Source organism: Bos taurus, chromosome 7, assembly GCF_002263795.3.
Source record: "Bos taurus isolate L1 Dominette 01449 registration number 42190680 breed Hereford chromosome 7, ARS-UCD2.0, whole genome shotgun sequence".
Lineage (NCBI taxonomy): Eukaryota > Metazoa > Chordata > Mammalia > Artiodactyla > Bovidae > Bos > Bos taurus.
Genome location: NC_037334.1, coordinates 48,376,644 through 48,398,411, shown reverse-complemented (window position 1 = coordinate 48,398,411; position 21,768 = coordinate 48,376,644). Strand labels below are relative to the sequence as shown.

Here is a 21,768-nt window from a genome sequence, read left to right as displayed (position 1 = left end):
GTCAGGTTTTGATATTAGGGTGATGGTGGCCTCATAGAATGAGTTTGGAAATTTACCTTCCTCTGCAATTTTCTGGAACAGTTTGAGTAGGATAGGTGTTAGTTCTTCTCTGAATTTTTGGTAGAATTCAGCTGTGAAGCCATCTGGTCCTGGGCTTTTGTTTGTTGGAAGATTTCTGATTATGTTTCAATTTCCGTGCTTGTGATGGGTCTGTTAAGATTTTCTATTTCTTCCTGGTTCAGTTTTAGAAAGTTGTACTTTCCTAAGAATTTGTCCATTTCTTCCATGTTGTCCATTTTATTCGCATATAGTTGCTGATAATAGTCTCTTATGATCCTATTTCTGTGTTATCTGTTTTGATCTCTCCATTTTCATTTCTAATTTTGTTGATTTGATTTTTCTCCCTTTGTTTCTTGATGAGTCTGGCTAATGGTTTGTCAGTTTTATTTATCTTCTCAAAGAACCAGCTTTTTTTGGTTTTGTTGATTTTTGCTATGGTCTCTTTTGTTTCTTTTGCCTTGATTTCTGCCCTAATTTTTACGATTTCTTTCCTTCTACTAACCCTGGGGCTCACAATTTCTTCCTTTTCAAGTTGCTTTAGGTGTAGAGTTAGGTTATTTATTTGACTTTTCTCTTGTTTCTTGAGGTAAGCCTGTATCACTATGAACCTTCCCCTTAGTACTGCTTTTACAGTGTCCCGTATGTTTTTGGCTGTTGTGTTTTCATTTTCATTCATTTCTGTACATATATAGATTTCATTTTTTATTTCTTCTGTGATTTGTTGGTTATTCAGCAGCACGTTGTTCAGCCTCCATATGTTTGGATTTTTAATAGTTTTTCTCCTGTAATTGACATCTAATCTGACTGCATTGTGGTCAGAAAGGATGCTTGGAATGATTTCAGTTTTTTTGAATTTACCAAGGCTAGATTTATGGCCCAGGATGTGATCTATCCTGGAGAAGATTCCATGTGCACTTGAGAAAAAGGTGAAATTCATTGTTTTGGGGTGAAACATCCTATAGATATCAATTAGGTCTAACTGGTCCATTGTATCATTTAAAGTTTGTGTTTTCTTGTTAATTTTCTGTTTAGTTGATCTATCCATAGGTGTGAGTGGGGCATTAAAGTCTCTCACTATTATTGTGTTATTGTTAATTTCCCCTTTCATACTTGTTAGCATTTGTCTTACATATTGTGGTGCTCCTATGTTGGGTGCATATATACTTATGATTGTTATATCTTCTTCTTGGATTGATCTGTTGATCATTATGTAGTATCCATCTTTGTCTCTTTCATAGCCTTTGTTTTAAAGTCTATTTTATCTGATATGAGTATTGCTACTCCTGCTTTCTTTTGGTCTCTATTTGCATGGAATATCTTTTTCCAGGCCTTCACTTTCAGTCTGTATGTGTCCCTTGTTTCAAGGTGGACAACATATATAAGGGTCTTGTTTAATTTTTTTAAGTTGGGTTGCAAAGTTATCTAGTATTTAATACTGATTTTTAGGAAATACATTTAAGTACATATTAATATACAAAAATAATAAACTATCATGTATAAAATAGATAGGCAATAATATACAACACAGGGATTTATAGCCATTTTCTTGTAATAATCTAGAATGGAGTATAATCTGCAAAAACACTATGCTGTACACATGAAACTAACACAATATTGTAAATCACCTACACTTCAATTAAAAGAAGTATAAGTCTTCAATTAAAAGACCATCCCCAAAAAAATAAATGCAAAAGACAAAATGGTTGTCTGAGGAGGCCTTACACATAGCTAAGAAGAGAAGCAAAAGGCAAAGGAGAAAAGGAAAGATATACCCATCTGAATGCAGAGTTCCAAAGAATAGCAAGGACAGATAAGAAAGCCTTTCTAGTGACCAGTGCAAAGAAATAGAGGAAAACAATAGAATGAGAAAGACTAGAGATCTCTTCAAGAAAATTAGAGATACCTAGGGAATATTTCATGCAAACATGGGCACAATAAAGGACAGAAATGGCATGGACCTAACAGAAGCAGAAGATATTAAGAAGAGGTGGCAAGAATACATAAAAGAACTATACAAAAAAGATCTTCATGACCCAGATAACCACGATGGTGTGATCACTCACCTAGAGCCAGACAACCTGGAATGCAAAGTTAAGTGGGCCTTCGGAAGCATCACTATGAACAAAGGTAGTGGAGGTGGTGGAATTCCAGTGGAGCTATTTCAAATCTTAAAAGATGATGCTGTGAAAGTGCTGCACTCAATATGCCAGCAAATTTGGAAACTCAACAGTGGCTGCAGGACTGGAAAAGGTAAGTTTTCATTCCAATCCCAAACAAAGGCAATGCCAAAGAATGCTCAAACTACCACACAGTTGCACTCATCTCACACGCTAGCAAAGTAATGTTCAAAATTCTCCAAGCCAGGCTTCAAAAGTATGTGAACCATGAACTTCCAGATGTTCAAGCTGAATTTAGAAAAGGCAGAGGAACCAGAGATCAAATTGCCAACATCTGTCAGATCACTGAAAAAGCAAGAGAGTTCCAGAAAAACATCTACTTTTGCTTTGTTGACTATGCCAAATCCTTTGACTATGTGGATCTCAACAAACTGTGGAAAATTCTTCAAGAGATGGGAATACCAGACCACCTGACCTGCCTCTTGAGAAATCTGTATGCAGGTCAAGAAGCAACAGTTAGAACTGGACGTGGAACAACAGACTGGTTCCAAATTGGGAAGGGAGTATCTCAAGGCTGTATATTGTCACCCTGGTTATTTAACTTATATGCAGAGTATATTAAGCAAAATGCCAGGCTGGATGAAGCACAAGCTGGAATAAAGACTGCCAGAAAAAAATATCAATAACCTCAGATACGCAGATGACACCACCCTTATGGCAGAAAGTGAAGAAGAACTAAAGAGCCTCTTGATGAAAGTGAAAGAGGAGAGTGAAAAAGTTGGGTTAAAACTCAACCTTCAGAAAACTAACATCTTGGCATCCAGCCCCATCACTTCTTGGCAAATAGATAGGGAAACAATGGAAACAGTGAGAGACTTTATTTTGGGGGGATCCAAAATCACTGCAGATGGTGACTGCAGCCATGAAATTCAAAGATATTTGCTCCTTGGGAGAAAAGCTATGACGAACCTAGACAGCATATTAAAAAGCAGAGACATTACATTGCCTACAAATGTCCATCTAGTCAAAGCTATGTTTTTTCAAGTAGTCTTGTATAGATGTGAGAGTTGGACTATAAAAAGAAAGCTGAGCCATGAAGAACTGATGCTTTTGAACTTTGGCGTTGGAGATGACTCTTGAGAGTCTCTTGGACTGCAAGGAGATCCAACCAGTCAATCCTAAAGGAAATCAGTCCTGAATATTCATTGGAAGGACTGATGCTGAAGCTGAAGCTCCAATATTTTGGCCACCTGATGCAGAGAACTGACTCTCTGGATAAGAATCTGATGCTGGGAAAGATTGAAGGCAGGAAGAGAAGGGGATGACAGAGGATGAAATGGTTGGATGGCATCACTGACACAATGGACATGAGTTTAAGCAAATTTGGTGATGGACAGAGAGGCCTGGCGTGCTGCAGTCCATGGAGTCACAAAGAGTTGGACACAACTGAGTGACTGAATTGACTGATATTTCAATTAAGAAATATATAGAACCACACCATTTTCATAGCTTTAAGCTCTCCTGGCATGGCATATTCTTCCATTTTTTTTCCTTGTCACATAGAAAAAACTATATTTCTGTGTGTATGTATACACATGCACACTTTACAGACTGTTTTATGGCCTTATCGTTCAGCAATACACTATGACTATCTTTCTATATAGTTGAGTAGTATTCTGCTTTGTAGACATGACATAAAATCTCAATATATTGATATAACATAATTCATGTAATTAGACCTTTATTTGGGAGCTTTGAAGTTGCTCCTAATGTTCAGCTATTATAAGCAACATGGTAGCAAACATCTTTGATATCTTGGGCTTTTGGACTTTAGTGAGACTGCATTTTGTTTTCCAGAGATAGACTACCTGACAAGCATTCCCTCCACCATCACCAAAGTGGCTCAAGACCATACTCCAAACCTCTCCATAAGCCGGAGAGCAAACGGGGGGTTAGGTCTGTGTGTTTGCACTTTGGTGGAGCCTCTCACTGCCTCTAACCCACAGGCCACTAGTGGGGCACTTCTCTACACTATGGCCAGTTGGTACAGAAGGGCTGACTCAATAACACAGTTGTCAAGATACATGGAGCTTTGGCACAGCTTTTTCTGTGTAGTGATTTTTATTGATTTGTAAAAATATAAAAACACATGTTATTTAAAGCAGAGAGTATTTCACCCCATCCCTGATGTCACACTTATGTTGACAGGATTTCTGAATGTAATGCTCCTGGATTGAGCTAAGTGAGTAAGAAGTGACACTGGTAACTGCTGGGACCCAGAGTCTAACCAGCATCTGGTCTTCAGCCCAAATCAGAATATTCTTCATAATTTCAGGGTTATTCTTTGCTGTTCACAGCCACCTAGAGAATGTTGATCTAGAGGACAATTCACTCACCAGGTTGGAATTTTTACCAATTAAGGGAAAGGTCGATTCTGGGAAGCATATGCTATATATCCAAAGAGAGGGTCCTGGTGGTTGTGTGAGTGTGAAGAGGTATGTAAGATTCTTCCCATTCATGTCAAAGGTTCCTTGGGAGTTGTGGACAGTGGGAAGCTTTTCCCAGGGATCTTCCAGGAGTGGCTGAACCACTGGGCTTTCTGTATAACCTTTCAGTGAAGAGCAGATTGATATGAAAGAGCTGCTCCTCATAGCCTCCAGTCCCAGGAGACTCCTTCTGCTGACAGCCAGTGAGCCTGCAAAATGCCTGCCCTTGGCCACAAGCAAATTGAGTCCCTGAAGAGGTTTTTAGGTGTGATGTTCTGAAACAGTTGGAGATATAAAGGAAGGACACTGCATTCGTCCATGAGGCACAGGAGGGAGAGACATTGTCAGCACAGGAGTTCTGAAGGGGAAACCATGCAACCCTAGAAGTCCCATGAGTTTGGGGCCAACCAACCAGAAGGGCTAGTCTGTTCCCCCTGCATCCCTGGAGAGCAGATGCAGATACCTCTCTTCTAGAGCCTTACAAATAGGTGTGGGTGGGCTTGACTTTAGCCTATTGCCCAACCAGTTTGGCACTTCTTTTTGGTGGTCAGTAAGCAATATTAAAATTTCCCAGAATTCTGGGATGGAGACACGATCCTGGGGTGCCAGCAGTTGCTGTTCCAGACTTATCCCTAAAATGGGGAAATGGGCTCTGGCCCAAAAAGCTATGAAGAGGAAGGACCGATGGCGGTCAGGAATCATGTTCATAAATGGGTTTACTAGTCCTTCCTTTCCCACAGCTTTAGACCTTAAAGCAGCAACTGAAATGGAAAGATTGACATGATAGCTAGTTAGAACAGTGGAAAAAATGACTTAGCAAATTAAGAACAACTCAGATCTCACCAACCAATCAGACGACAACAGAGAAATGAAGGCTAGCACATTACGTTGGACTGTCATGTTTCCTTCGGCTCTTCTTGACTCACATTCTTGAGAGATCAAGAAATTATTACTAAAAACTGTAAGTCTAAAGAGGGGTGGCTAACATTTTTACAATACAGCTGAAGAAAATGAGAAACATATACAGAGAAGTTCAGTAACTTGCTCTTGCACATCACTGACCTGAATTCAGTGTCAAGCAATACAATTTTCAATTCACTTAAATTTTGTTCCTTTTATTCTGGCTTCTTTGAACCTACTGACTACTTGTTCATTGCCATTTCTTTTAAGAATGACTATAAGAACCATAGAATTTTGTGAATATGGAGAAGACAAGCACAAAGACATTGGACATACACTACAGTGTATAGATTGTACACTGGATGTGCACTGGACTATACACTTAATATACACTATACACTGACAGACACTGGACTGTACACTAGACACACACTGGTGTACACTGGACGTACACTGGACATACACTGGACTGTACATTGCACAGTGGGATGTGCCCTTGGACTGTACACCAGGTGTACACTGGACTCTACACCAGATGTGCATTTGAACTGTGCACCAGATGTGTCCAGCTGTGTTCCAGATGTGCATTTGGGCTATGTGCCAGATATGTCCAGCTGTGTTCCAGCTGTAGTCCAGATGTATCCAGCTGTGTGCCAGATGTGTCCAGCTGTGTGCCAGATGTGGTCCAGCTGTGTTCCAGCTGTATTCCAGCTGTGTTCAGCTGTGTGCCAGATGTGTCCAGCTGTGTTCCAGATGTGCATTTGGGCTGTATGCCAGATGTGGCCAGCTGTGTTTCAGCTATGCACCAGCTGTGCCCTAGATGTGTGCTGGACTGTACACCACTGTATACAGTACACTGGATTGTACATACTGTATGTACACTGGACATACATTGGATGTACACTGGACTGTGCACTACTATACACTGGACTGTGAAGAAATTTAAACAAGTACCAGCATGATGTTTCTGATATATCATGGGCACACATCCTTTGAACATATATATGCAAAATGGCCAGCTCTAATGATGTCAGGATTTAGTTTCTTTTGATTTTTCCTTGAGGTCTAGATGACATTAGTCTGCTTTCAATATCAAGGTGCCAAAAAAGTTTAAAGATCAACTTGCTTACATTTTATTACAACCAAAGAGTGATTGATTCTAAATTATATAATGTATAGCTCAAAAACAAAAAACAAAACCCCCACAACTGAACTTAGCATAGATGTACATTTTTTTACCCATGATTCATGTTTTCCAAGAAGAAAATTTGGTGATAAACATTTGTAAAGAAGTTCTCAGAGTTCTGGGAACATTAAAAAATTAAGTTTCCCTTTCCCATGTATTAAAATGGTAATATCCTCTAACATGGATGAATATCACATAAATTATTCTGTACAAAAGTGTGGAGCCATTTAGTGTCAGAGTAAATTATTCCTTTATTCAGTTGCCCCTGAGGACATCATCAACATAGAGACTGTCCAGTCATGACCTTCAGTTAAAGAAGAGGCCTGATTATGTCCCACAGTATCTCTTCTTGAGAAGGGGTATTTTTCTAAGATGTGTTTTAAGATATCAAAAAGAATAAATTTAAAAATGGAAGGATTTTTATATTGGAAGGTGCTAAACTTTGCAACAGCTAGACAACCTCTCTCAACAAATTCCATTGGGCACTTCCTGTGTGCCTCTACAGGCTGAGTCTATGAAGGAAACAAGACAGTCTTTGCTGTCAAATAGCTAAGAGTCTAATTTACAGGTACGGAAAATGGGAGGGAAGCATAGGCTTCCATGAGAGCTCAGAGGAGGAGGTGCAACAGTTTACTGACCTCTGGACAGTGAAGACTCTTTTGTAAAGACACTGCTTTAAAGGGTGGGCGTGCTTTGTTCTGTCCTGTATCATGCTGGCTAAGCAGGGGTTCCTGGTGAGACACATAGAATCCAATGACAGGCTATAGGTAAGAACCCCAGAGGGACAATCAACCCCATCAGGAGCCTCCCTGACAGTTACTGTATCACCCCTTGCATTGCTCATCCCTCAGCTTAGCACCCAAACCTACTGGATGTCCTCAGGGTAGGAGGATTCCATGTCATGCAAGGCAGAGGCAGCCCTAGAAGAGGAGGGACCAAGAATGTAGACTCAAGGTTGGGCCACCTGGGCTTGAATCTCAACCCCACAGCTGTATGACCTTGAATAAGTAACTTAAACCTTGAGCTTAAAAAAAAAAATCTTTAGAGAGGATAAAGCATCATTTCATAAGCTGTTAGAAGGACTCAGTGAGTTAATCAACTATAAAATGCTTAGAAGAGTGCCTTAAGTAACACAAAAGTGAACTACTTTCATCATTTTCTCAGGAAAATAAAACCAGTCTTAGAAATCCAGATTATGGAATAATTTGAAATGGCCTGGTGGTTTTGATTCTGAAAGAAAGATGAGTTTTAGATGTGGGGGCATATCTGCTCTGGGGCTTGTCTGCAGTAGGCTTAATATCCCCAGTGTTAAGCCAAGTGTCATTATTTGAGTACATATAGTTTCCATTGTAGAAACAATTCTTTAAGAAAACTACCCCTCCTCCCCACACCTGGGAAATAAGAAAGAAATCATTGTCTGTGTCAATTTGGATTCCATATCATGTATCTCTTGAGGGGATTGCAGAAAAGAAAAAATGGAGAACAGAGGCAGGTGTCTGGCTTGTTTTCCCATTAATGTTCAGCCTTTTGGATTGAACAGTCCTTTGAGATATAGTCACTGCTTCTGGATTGTGCCACCTAGTTTCATTTCACTGCCATCCTTTTCACAATAGGTTCTTTTGGTTTTTCAAATAATTTTTCCTCAATATAAAAGCATCGTTTGCAGTATTATCCACTAGTCCTCTTACTCACCATATTTGTACTCTTCCTTTCAGGTATCCCTTGTTTTAAGCAAGTCTGATTAATTCCTATTTATGAATTTCAAATATCTTTGTATAGATAGAATCTATACTCTCTATATACACAAAAACTCCTATTTATATAACAGATAAATTAGCACTGGGGATTTATTCCCGTTAGAAGACACTTTCCTCAAATGCTGACTTCCATTTTAGTGCATTTTAAATTGTTTCATTTGAAAACTAACCACCACCACATATTCTGGTAGAAGGCTGCTGAGAAAATACCTGGGGAGGGGTGGGCCCTGGGGCACCCTTTGGGACAGAAAGCTGGGAAGCCCGCAGGGCAGGAGAGAGCAGGCTGAGACATGTCCTTTCCATCGCAGGGTTTGACACCAGTATCCTGCCCATCTGCAAGGACTCCCTGGGCTGGATGTTCAACAAGTTGGATATGAACTATGACCTCCTGCTTGACCATTCAGAGATCAACGCCATCTACCTGGATAAGTACGAGCCCTGTATCAAGCCTCTCTTCAATTCCTGTGATTCCTTCAAGGATGGCAAGCTCTCTAACAATGAGTGGTGCTACTGCTTCCAGAAGCCTGGAGGTAAGGCAGGAGGGAAGTGGGGCCCAGTGGCCAGGGCTGCCATGCTGGGTAGGGAAGGGCCATCTATCATGCACTGGAGAGACAGACAGGAGCAGCAGGCAGAAAAACACAGCTAGGGAACAACACATTCCTCCATCTGATGGCACGCGAAAAGGCTCATTTCTCTTAACTTTCAGCATGGTAGAGAAAACCCAAGAACATAATCAAGGAATGTGTTATTCCAGTCCTCCTTTTAGGAAAATCTTTTAACCTTTGTGCCTTAGCTTTTCCATCTGTAAAGTGGGTGTAGAAACCTGTTACATAATTTCCAAGGTCAGTGTAAGATTCTTAATGTCTTTTTTTTTTTTTTTTTAAATTTCAGGTATACACGTGCTCCCCATCCTGAACCCTCCTCCCTCCCCCCTCCCCATACCATCCCCCTGGGCCGTCCCCGCGCACCAGCCCCAAGCATCCAGCATCGTGCACTGAACCTGGACTGGCATCTCGTTTCATACATGACATTTCACATGTTTCAATGCCATTCTCCCAAATCTTCCCACCCTCTCCCTCTCCCACAGAGTCCATAAGACTGGTCTATACATCAGTGTCTCTTTTGCTGTCTCGTATACAGGGTTATCGTTACCATCTTTCTAAATTCCATATATATGCGTTAGTATACTGTATTTATGTTTTTCCTTCTGGCTTACTTCACTCTGTAAAGATTCTTAATGTCTTTATTTTTTATACATTTTCTTCAGATTACGTTCTTGTGTGTTTGTTTTTAGTAGGGACTCTCTCTATACAAAGATATTAGAATTGTTCTAGTCATATGTATTGCAAATAGTTTATTTTTCCCCCAATTATGACTTTGTGTGTTTTTCCTAAGAAGAAATTTTAAGTTTTAAGATAGTCAAATTTCTCTGTCTATATTTTAGGGATTCTGAGAACCTATACAGTTTATGTTAAGCTTACATAGGCATTTCCCACTGTGAGATAGTAAAACAATTTCCTTTTGTTTTCTTTAGTCCCTTTGTGGGGTTTTTTTTTTTAATTGAAATTTCTTATCAATTTAGTTTTTTGTGTGTATAGTCAAGCAGGGTCCCTATCCTTGGATATAGCACACTACTTGCCCACTTGTCATTTATTGACTAGCCCATCTTTCCCATTCTAATTTGAAATGCTTCCTCTATCATTTATACAACTCCTATATGTTATATATATATGTCTATTTCTGGGTGCTCTGCCCTATTAATCGACATGTTTTATTATTTAGTGGTCCATTCTCTTCTCCCCTTCATGGATCACGGCCTTATCATGGCAAAGGCACTTGATCACTCAATGAAGCCATGAGCCATACCATGTAGGGCCACCCAAGACGGATGGGTCATAGTGAAGAGTTTTGACAAAACACGGTCCATTGCAGGAGGAAATGGAAATCCATTCCAGTGTTCTTGCCTAGGGAACTCCATGGACAGTATGAAAAGGCAAAAAGATATGAGCCCCCCAGGTCAGAAGGTGTCCAAGATGCTACTGCAGAAGACCAGAGGGCAATTACTAACAGCTCCAAAAAGAATGAAGCAGCTGGGCCAAAGCAGAAACAAATGCTGAGTGTGGATGTGTCTGGTGGTAAAAGTAAAGTCTGATGCTGTAAAAAATAATATTGCATAGGAAACTGGAACGTTAGGTCCATGAATTAAGGTAAATTGGAGGTAGCCAAGCAGGAGAGACTGAACATTGACATTTTAGGAATCAGTAAACTAAAATGAAAGAAGCGAAAAGCAAAGGAGAAAAGGAAAGATATAAGCATCTGAATGCAGAGTTCCAAAGAATAGCAAGAAGAGATAAGAAAGCGTCCTCAGCAATCAATGCAAACAAATAGAGGAAAACAACAGAATGAGAAAGACTAGAGATCTCTTCAAGAAAATTAGAGATACCAAGGGAACATTTCATGCAAAGATGGGCTTGATAAAGGACAGAAATGGTATGGACCTAACAGAAGCAGAAGATATTAAGAAGAGGTGGCAAGAATACACAGAAGAAATGTACAAAAAAGATCTTCACGACCAAGATAATCACGATGGTGTGATCACTCACCTAAAGCCAGACATCCTGGAATGTGAAGTCAAGTGGGCCTTAGAAAGCATCACTACGAACAAAGCTAGTGGAGGTGATGGAATTCCAGTTGAGCTATTCCAAATCCTTAAATATGCAGTGAAAGTGTTGCACTCAATATGTCAGCAAATTTGGAAAACTCAGCACTGGCCACAGGACTCATTAGTAGTCATTCCAATCCCAAAGAAAGGCAATGCCAAAGAATGCTCAAACTAGCGCACAATTGCACTCATCTCACACACTAGTAAAGTAATGCTCAAAATTCTCCAAGCCAAGCTTCAGCAATACATGAACCGTGAACTTCCAGATGTTCAAGCTGGTTTTAGAAAAGGCAGAGGAACCAGAGGTCAAATTGCCAACATCCACTGGATCATCGAAAAAGCAAGAGAGTTCCAGGAAAACATCTATTTCTGCTTTATTGACTATGCCAAAGCCTTTGACTGTGTGGATCACAATAAACTGTGGAAAATTCTGAAAGAGATGGGAATTCCAGACCACCTGATCTGCCTCTTGAGAAACCTATATGCAGGTCAGGAAGCAACAGTTAGAACTGGACGTGGAACAACAGACTGGTTCCAAATAGGAAAAGGAGTACGTCAAGGCTGTATATTGTCACCCTGCTTATTTAATTTATATGCAGAGTACATCATGAGAAACGCTGGGCTGGAAGAAACACAAGCTGGAATCAAGATTGCCAGGAGAAATATCCATAACCTCAGATATGCAGATGACACCACCCTTATGGCAGAAAGTGAAGCAGAACTAAAAAGCCTCTTGATGAAAGTGAAAGAGGAGAGTGAAAAAGTTGGCTTAAAGCTCAACATTCAGAAAACTAAGATCATGGCAAATAGATGGAGAAACAGTGGAAATAGTGGCTGATTTTATTTTGCTGGGCTCCAAAATCACTGCAGATGGCAATTGCAGCCATGAAATTTAAGACACTTACTCCTTGGAAGGAAAGTTATGACTAACCTAGACAGTATATTAAAAAGCAGAGAAATTACTTTGTCAACAAAGGTCTATCTAGTCAAGGCTATGGTTTTTCCAGTGGTCATGTATGGATGTGAGAGTTGGACTATAAAGAAAGCTGAGCCATGAAGAATGGATGCTTTTGAACTGTGGTGTTGGAGAGGACTCTTGAGAGTCCCTTGGACTGCAAGGAGATCCAACCAGTCCATCCTAAAGGAGATCAGTCCTCGGTGTTCATTTAAAGGACTGATGTTGAAGCTGAAACTCCAATATTTTGGCCACCTAATGTGAAGAGCTGACTCATTGGAAAAGACCCTGAAGCTGGGAAAGATTGAGGGCAGGAGGAGAAGGGGACAACAGAGGATGAGATGGTAGGATGGCATCACCAACTCAATGGACATGGGTTTGAGTAAACTTTGGGAGCTGGTGATGGACAGGGAGGCCTGGTGTGCTGTGGTTCATGGGGTCGCAAAGAGTTGTATATGACTGAGCGACTGAACTGGAACTGGATGCCCCAACCTACCGATACCTAAGAAGCTGAAGTTGACCAGTTCTATGAAGACCTACAACATCTTCTACAACTAACACAAAAGAAGATGTCCTTTTCATCACTGGGGATTGCAATGCCAAAGTAGGAAGTCAGCAGATACCCAGAAGAACAGGCAAGTTGGACCTTGGAATACAAAATTAAGCAGGGCAGAGTCTAACAGAGTTTTGTCAAGAGAATGCATTGGTCATAGCAAACACCTTTTCCCAACAACATAGGAGACAACTCTACACATGGACATTACCAGATGGTCAATAGCGAAATCAGATTGATTATGTTCTTTGCAGCTGAAGATGGAGAAGCTCTATACAGTCAGCAAAAACAAGACTTGGAGCTGACTGTGGCTCATATCATCAGCTTCTTACTGAAAAATTCAGGCTTAAATTGAAGAAGGTAGGCAAAACTACTAGGCCATTTAGGTATGATCTAAATCAAATCCCTTATGTGATTATATAATGGAGGTGATGAATGGATTCAACAGATTTTATCTGGTAGACAGATTGCCTGAAGAACTATGGACAGGTTTGTACCATTGTACAGGAGGCAGTGACCAAAATCATGTCCAAGAAAAAGAAATGCAAGATGGCAAGGTGGTTGTCTAGGAGACTTTGCAGATAGTTGAGGAAAGAAGCAAAAGGCACGGGAGAAAGGGAAATATATACCCAACTGAATGTAACGTTCCAAAGAACAGCAAGGAGAGAGAAGAAGGCCTTCTTAAATGAACAATGCAAAGAAATAGAGGAAAACAATATCATTGGAAAGACTAGAGATCTCTTTAAGAAAATTGGAGATATCAAGGGAACATTTCATGCAAGGATGGGAATCAAAAAGGACAGAAATGGTAAGGACCTAAAAGAAGCAGAAGAGATTAAGAAGCAATGACAAGAATACACAGAAGAACTTGACAAAAAGGTCTTAAGGAACCAGATAACCATGATGATGTGCTCACTCACCTAATGCTGGATATCCTGGAGTGTGAAGTCAAGTCAGTCTTAGGAAGCATTGCTGCCAGTAAAGCTAGTGGCAGTGATGGAATTCCAGCTGACTGATTTAAAATCCCAAAGTTGATGCTGTTAAAGTGCTGCACCTAGCAGGTCAGCAAATTTGAAAAACTAAGCAGTGGCCACGGGACTAGAAATGGTCAGTTTTCATTCCAATCCCAAAGAAAGGCATTGCCAAAGAATGATCAATCTACCATATAATTGCACTCATTTCACATGATAGCAAGGTTATGCTCAAAATCCTTTAAGGTAGGCTTCAACAGTATGTAAACTGAGAATTTCCAAATGTACAGGCTGGGTTTGAAAAGGCAGAGGAACCAAAGATCAAACTGCCAACATCCATTGGATCATGGAGAAAGCAAGGAAGTTCCAGAAAAGCATCTACTTCTGCTTCACTACTTTGGCTCACACTTCCCTTGTGGCTCAGCTGGTAAAGAATCTGCCTGCAATGTGGGAGACCTGGGTTCAGTTCCTGGGTTGGGAAGATCCCCTGGAGAAGGGAAAGGATACCCACTCCAGTGTTCTGGCCTAGACAATTCCATGGACTATATAGTCCATGGGGTTGCAAAGAGTCAGGCATGACTGAGTGATGTTCACTTCACTGCTTCACTGACTATGCTAAAGCCTTAGACTGTGTGTATCACAACAAACTGTGGAAAATTCTTAAAGAGATAGGAGTACCAGACCCCCTTACCTGTCTCCTGAGAAACCTGTATCTTGGTCAGGAAGCAACAGTTAGAACCTGACATGGAACAATGGACTGGTTTAAAATTGGGAAAGGAGTACAACAAGGCTATGTATTGTCACTCTGCTTATTTAACTTATATGCAGCATACATCATGAGAAATGCCAGAGTGGATGAATCACAAGCTGGAATCAAGATTGCCAGGAGAAACATCAACCACCTTAGATATGCAGATGATACCATTCTAATGGCAGAAAATGTAGAGGAACTATTGATGAGGGTGAAAGAAGACAATGAAAAAGCTGGCTTGAAACTCAACATTCAAAAAACTAGGATCATGGCATACACTCTCATCACTTCATGGCAAATAGAAGTGGAAAAGTAGAAGCAATAACAGATTTTATTTTCTTGGGCTCCGAAATTACTGTGGACAATGACTACAGTCATGAAATTAAAAGATGCTTGCTCCTTGGAAGAAAAGCTATGGCAAACCTAGACAGCATACTAAAAAGCAAAGACATCACTTTTCCAACCAAGGTCCATGTAGTCCAAGCTATAGCTTTTCTAGTGGTCATATACAGATGTGAGATTTGGATCATTTAGAATGCTGTTGTTTTTCAGTCACTAAGTTGTGTCCAACTCTTTGCAACGCCATGAACTGCAGCATGCTAGGCCTCCTTGTCCTTCACCATCTCCCAGAGTTTGCTCAAACTCATGTCCATTGAGTTGATGAGGCCATCCAACCATCTCATCCTCTGTTGCCCCCTTCTCCTCCTGCCCTCAATCTTTCCCAGCTTCAGGACCTTTTCCAGTGAGTCAGTCCTTCACATCAGGTGGCCCAAGTATTGCAGCTTCATCTTCAGCATCAGTCCTTCTACTGAATATTCAGGGTTGATTTCCTTAGGGATTGACTAGTTTGACCTCCTTGTTGTTCAAGGGACTCTCAAGAGTCTTTCCCAGTACCACAATTTTAAAGCATCAATTTTTTGGCCTTCTTTATGGTTCAACTCTCACATCCATACATGACTACTGAAAAAACCATAACTTTGACTTACAGGTCTTGGTCGGCAAAGTGATATCTCTGCTTTTTAGTATGCTGTCTAGGTTTGTCACAGCTTTTTTCCCTAGGAGCAAACATCTTTTAATTTCATGCCTGGAGTCACTGTCTGCAGGGATTTTGGAGCCCAAGAAAATAAAATTTGTCACTGTTTCTACATTTTCCCCATCTATTTTCCAAGAAGTTATGGGAGTGGATGCCATGATCTTAGTTTTTTGAATGTTGAGTTTCAAGCCAGTTTTTTCACACTCCTCTTTCACCCTCATCAAGAAGCTCTTTAGTTCCTCTTTGATTTCTGCCATTAGAAAAGAAATCTGAGCACCGAAGAATTTATGCTTTCAAATTGTGGTGCTTCAGAAGGCTCTTGAGAGTCCCTTGCAAAGCAAGGAGATCAAACCAGTCAATCCTAAAGGAAATCAACACTGAATATTCATTAGAAGGACTGATGTTGAAGCTAAAGCTCTAATACTTTGGCCACCTGATGCAAAGAGCCGACTCATTGGAAAAGATCCTGATGCTGGGAAAGATTGATGGCAAAAGGAGAAGGGGGCAACAGATGATATAGTGAGATAGCATCAATGACCCAATGGATATAAATGAGCAAACTCAGGAAGATAGTGAAGGACAGGGAAGCCTGGTGAATTGCCATCCATGGGATCGCAAAGAGCTGGACTTAGTGACTGAGCAACAACCACCACCACAGCCTCCTACCATTAATCATTTTATCAGAATTTTCCTGAATATTCTTGTTTTTATGTTTATTGTTATATGTCCTGTAGGTTTGAACTCTTTGAATTTTATAATCAGTTTATTCCATTTAAAAATCTTACTGGTATTTCTTTAGAATCAGACAAAATTAGAGAGAGTTGAGAGCTATACAATATTGACTCCTTTTATCCTAGAACACTGTTTGTCTGTTACCCAGTGGAGCTATAAGTTTTGTTCTCACAGATATACTTCCCTTGTGTTTATTATTGTTGCCAGTGTAAACAAAATCCATTTTTCTCATTTTATTTATGATACTTATTCTGGTTGGCTTCCTTGAATTTTTCAGGTGTGCAGTCATATTATCTGGAAAGAGTGATAATTTTTTTCTCTTTTCAATTTTTATACCTCATTTATTTCTCTTTTCTAATCACATCAGCTGGCCCTTCCACATCGGTGTTAATAACAGCCATGATTTTTACTTCAATAGGAATGCTTGTAGTGGTTCATCATTAACCATAATGATAGCTTTGGGCTTGAGTTCATAGAAAATCATGTGGTTTTAGCCCCAGAGTCCAGGTGGGGGCTGAGTGAGAAGCAACGTCTCAGGTCTAATGATCACCTGGGGGTGTAATGCCAGGCCCCGAGAATGAGGTGACTGCCTTAATCAGAGGTATGTAAGTGCCCTGAGAATCAGAATGTTATGGTTTTTGTGGGAAGACTGTGAGCAAATAGCAGAGCCTCCCAGGGCCATAGCAACTGCAATGGCAGGTCATGGTAAAATTTGAGATTACTGAGATCCCCCTTCTTTTTGCTTGGAGTGGAAGTCTAAAGGGTACCACGCACTTCCATATGCCCTCTTTAGCCATGTGGCTCCAACTCTATCAGCCCTGCACTTGAGTTTGTAACGGCATTTGTTTTTTAAATGAAGACTTGGAAGCTGAGCATGATAAAGAGACTGGTCCAAAGTATTAATACTTAGCTAGGAGGTGGCAGAATCCAGAGTTAAAGTCTTATTCTTCTATACTCACTGCTTCTCAATATCTCTTCTGTACCTTCAGAGTTGTCCTCGGAGACCTATGTTTGACTTTGCTGGGGTAGTGAGTCATCAAGTCAGAAGTAGCCATTGTAATCCTATTTCTATCCTGCAGCAAGACGTGGGATAGATTAAGTTTTTGTCCCAGTCTGTGGATTCAGCACATGTACCCACTAATAACCTTTCATCCTGGTTCTCAGCTCATATAATCTTGGCTGACAGGAGACTTTTTCTTATATGCTCAGTCGCTCAGTCGTGTCCAATTCTTTGCAACCCCATGGACTGTAGCCAGCCAGGCTCCTCTGTCCGTGGAATTTTCTAGGCAAGAATACTGGAGCGGGTTGCCATTTCCTACTCCAGAGGATCTTCTTGACCCAGGGAGCGAACATGAGTGGTCTCTTGTGTGTCTTGTATTGGCACACAGATTCTTTGCCACCATACCACCTGAGGTGGTAAATATGAGGAAGTAAATAATGAAATCACCCTACTAGACAGTTGATATCTGCTTAAACTGGTGGTGAGAAGAAAGATTCCTATACATGCAAATAGCCCCCAAATACTATTTTAAGTACCTAGTGGTATACGATGGTTTTTTTTTTAAATTAGTAACACTAATGGCCTGAATTTGTTTTGCTGCATAGTAACAGCAGATGGAGTAATTCCACTCCCAGGTGTGTCATTGTCTACATTTCACGTCAAGAGTGAAGCCAATCATTAGAGATTATATCCCTTACCATCTGGAAACTGACTTTCATAAATTATTTTTTAGGTCTCCCTTGCCAGAATGAAATGAACAGGATCCAGAAGTTGAGCAAGGGGAAAAGCCTGTTGGGTAAGTACCATTTCTTGCTACTAATTTAAACAACTAATTAAACCATCCATGTCTCATGTAATATCTAGCACAGCAATGGTTATTCAATTAGGGACCAGTGCTTTGTGAAAGAAATGCCTCATTTTACCCAAGACAAGGTTCTTCTAGGGAGCTGGTAATATGCCACAGGCCACAGGACATACTCTTGAGGATCAGAGAGCTGGCTGAGAAATGCTACATGCTCCATCAGTTGGAAGAGAGATCAAAGGTAAGCCCAGGACCAGTGGGCAGGTCACCAGAGCTGAAATTGAGCACTCTCTTTACTGCTAACTCCTCCCTGATCTTGGATTTTTTTTTTTTTTCTTTCAAGTATGGCCATTAAATGCAGTTCTCAAGTGTTCCAAGTTAAAATGATAAAATCTATAAATTACAGAATTTCCTATATTCCTCAGATCAAGTTGTCCATTCAAGGAGGAAGATGAGCTGATTCCCTTCTAAATTTACCAGACAGGGTCCAAGGACTTGAGTGTACTTCAACACATTTCTGTTTCATCTGCATGATCCCTGGACCCTGTCTCTACATTTCTCCTCTTACCTTTTATCCAAACATTGAGGCGGAAGCTAGTGGGGGGGGGGTGTGTGTGTGTGTGTATTTCCCTGGCACGCACATCTGTGGCTTGCTGTTGAAGGTTCCCTTTTGCCCCATACCCTCCTTTCTGCAGCACTCAAGTGTAGTTGTGGTACTTAGACCAGTACTGCTGAGATAATCACAGACACCTCATTTGTTTGCCCAAAAAGAGCCTGCATTGCTTTCATTGCTTTTTAAAAAAAGAACTGACAGCCACAACACAATAATTCAGGATTATTCTCATTAAGCATTCAGGAGCAGGTGCATCCCCTAAACAGCCTGCCATTTCAGGCAGTTATCTCTTTATTTTCTTGAAGGAAATGGGCAAGGTTGTTGCAGATTGTCAAATGGAGATGGTCTGAGAACTTGGGCCATTTCTCTTCATCTGATTTTTGGGTCACCTCAAAGTGGATCTTATTTCTTCCTTCTACTTTTAAAAATTACTTACTTCACTGGCTTGCCTCAGACTTTCCATTTCTGATAACACCCTTTTCTACTCACCAAGAACTCAAGAGTTTTGTAATCTGGACATGAGTGTAGGTTCTTCCCTGATGTTGAAAGACATAAAGGCATCTTTCTGGATCTCTCTTCCATGGGGCTTTCCTCCAGTGCAAGGACTTGTGTTTAATGATCTGATGCTTCCACATGGGAGGTTATTTTGGGTTTTAGTGATGTGCTTAAGAGAACTAATAGTGCTGTTTTAAAAAATTATTTTGGATATATGGATATCTTCTTACTGCTTCATTAATAAAGTAATGTGGTCTGAGATAATATATCTCATCTTTTATTTTCTCCAGTTCATAGGAATAAAAGGCCTACTTCTTTCCTACTGTGAATCCCACCTAGTTTTGAAACACACGTTATCACACCTCTCTACATAAGGGATATTATTCTAGCTGACTCATAAAAATACCATTTATCTGCCTACAAATTATTTTTTTGCATGGGGAAATCTAATATAATAAATGTGTATTCAGGGGCATTCATAGTCTGAGCAAAAACAAGCAATAACAAATTATAATCAGGTATAATTACTGCCTACTTAGGAAAAATGATAATTTTATTACATTATAGATATAGAACAGCACCTGCTTCTAACCATCCTGGGGGCTCAACCTGGTATGCATTTTTTTTTTTTTTTGCTCTATTAAGTGCTCTTGTTTTCCAACTGCAGCTCAAGGGTAAGGATCAGCATTTCCTCAGCTTTCTATTGGTTGGCAAAATCTTCCCTGATTTTTGTTTATTGAAAGCATCATCTTTTTCCCCCTTCCTCCTGTTCCCTGCTGACCAGGAGTGCTGTGCACCGACTGAACATCTAATTTAGAATATGAGCACTACTTCTTTGTGGCACCAGCAGAATTACTTTTCACTGGGGGAAATGTCCTTTCTGTGATCTCATTTGATCTTTGGGAGCCTAGTCATCTTGGAATAGTGATCAGTGTTTGTTTGAGTAGTTGCTAGAATTGAGTAGTTTGAGTAGTAGCTGGATCTGAAGTTACTGCCTGCCTTATTACCCTTCTTTCCAGATCTAGTCTGAGAAATAATGGTATATTTAAAAACAATCATTCTAAAAAAAAACACAAAATTAGGCAGTAGAAATCTGAGGATGGAGGTCTCTGCTTATCACTCTAGATGACTGACATATAATGTTACTACTTAGATAACTCTGAGGAGAATTATCCCCTAGTAGATGAGCACACAATCATCAAACACATCCTGAGAAAAATGAAAAAAAAAACAAACTTGTCATAACTAAATATTACCTACAGTTGAGTAAGAATCAGATTGGTATCACTAATTTAAGAGGAGAAAATCACTTTGAACTGGAAATATTAAATTTATCTCAGTGATCATCCAAGTGTGATAACAGAGAGATTCTCAAACCACAGATTCAGTAAGCTTACTAACCCAAGACTTACTAAAATATCACTAAAGGTTTTAATATACAGAAGACATAATTCCAGAAAGAAGTATTTCTTTTCCACATTTTATCTCAAAAAGGCATGCTGCTAAATCTAAATAAATAAGAACAATAAAAATATTTTGATAGCATGGTAGAATCAACATTTCAGACTGTTGGGGTCAGTGAAAAAATATGTTAAGCTTTTTATTTATTCAGAAATAAAAGAAAACACAGATTAACTTTAGAGCTTATTAGGGAAAATATACTTCTGTGTATTTTAAGGTAACAATAAAAATACTGGGAAAATAATATATAGTTTTTAAATGTATGAAAACCATGGAAAAAAGAAAATTTGATCATTTCAACGAAAAGAAGGAAAGAGGGAAGATAGGAAACACGAAGTACAGTGGTAGATATAAAAACAAGCATATATCTGTAATCACAATAAATGTGAGCAAGCCAAACTCATTTATTATGAGACAGAGACTATTAAAAGCTGCCTACTTTGTTTTCAGTTCTTAAGAGAACGATGTAATATTATCTTGCTGAAATGTTTCTTTTACTATACTATTACTATGTCTCAACAGGTATACCTATAATTTTAAAACAAAATGTAACATTATAACAATTGCAACTATATATGCACCCAACATAGGAGCTGAAAGTGAAAGTGAAGTCGCTCAGTCACGTCCGACTCTTAGTGACCCCATGGACTGCAGCCTACCAGGCTCCTCTGTCCATGGGATTTTCCAGGCAAGAGTACTGGAGTGGGGTGCCATTGCACTGCAATATATAAGGAAAATATTAATAGCCATAAAAGGAGAAATTGATAGTGACACAGTAAAAGTAAGGGACTTTAACAGATGATCCAGACACAAAATCAATAAGGAAACACAGACCTTGGATGATACATTAGACCAGATGGACTTTATTTATAGAACATTGTATCTAAAAGTAGAAGAATACACATTCTTTTCAAATGCACATGGAGCATTCTCCAGGATTAATCACATGTTGGGCCACAAAGCAAGCCTTGGTAAATTTAAGAAAACTGAAATCATATCAAGCACCTTTTCTGACCACAATGCTGTGAGATTAGAAATCAACTACAAGAAAAACACTGTAAAAACACAAATATGTGGCAGCTAAATAATATGCTACTAAACAACCAATGGATAACTGAAGAAATCAAAGAAGAAATAATAAAATACCTAGAGACAAATCACAATGAAAACATGACCATCCAAAACCTATGAGACATAGCAAAAAAACAGTTTTAAGAGGAAAGTTTATAGCAAT

General features: G+C 39.7%; 1 protein-coding gene across 3 annotated transcripts in view; it reads left to right on the top strand.

The window, feature by feature from the left end:
- Positions 1-21,768, top strand: part of SPOCK1 (SPARC (osteonectin), cwcv and kazal like domains proteoglycan 1) — a 584,260-nt gene that overhangs the window by 549,632 nt on the left and 12,860 nt on the right. For all 3 annotated transcript variants that reach the window (XM_005209367.4, XM_024994095.2, NM_001075500.1), the window contains 2 exons: positions 8,815-9,036; positions 17,897-17,959. In XM_005209367.4, the coding sequence (XP_005209424.1) occupies positions 8,815-9,036; positions 17,897-17,959 (285 nt within the window). The remainder of the gene's footprint in view (positions 1-8,814; positions 9,037-17,896; positions 17,960-21,768) is intronic.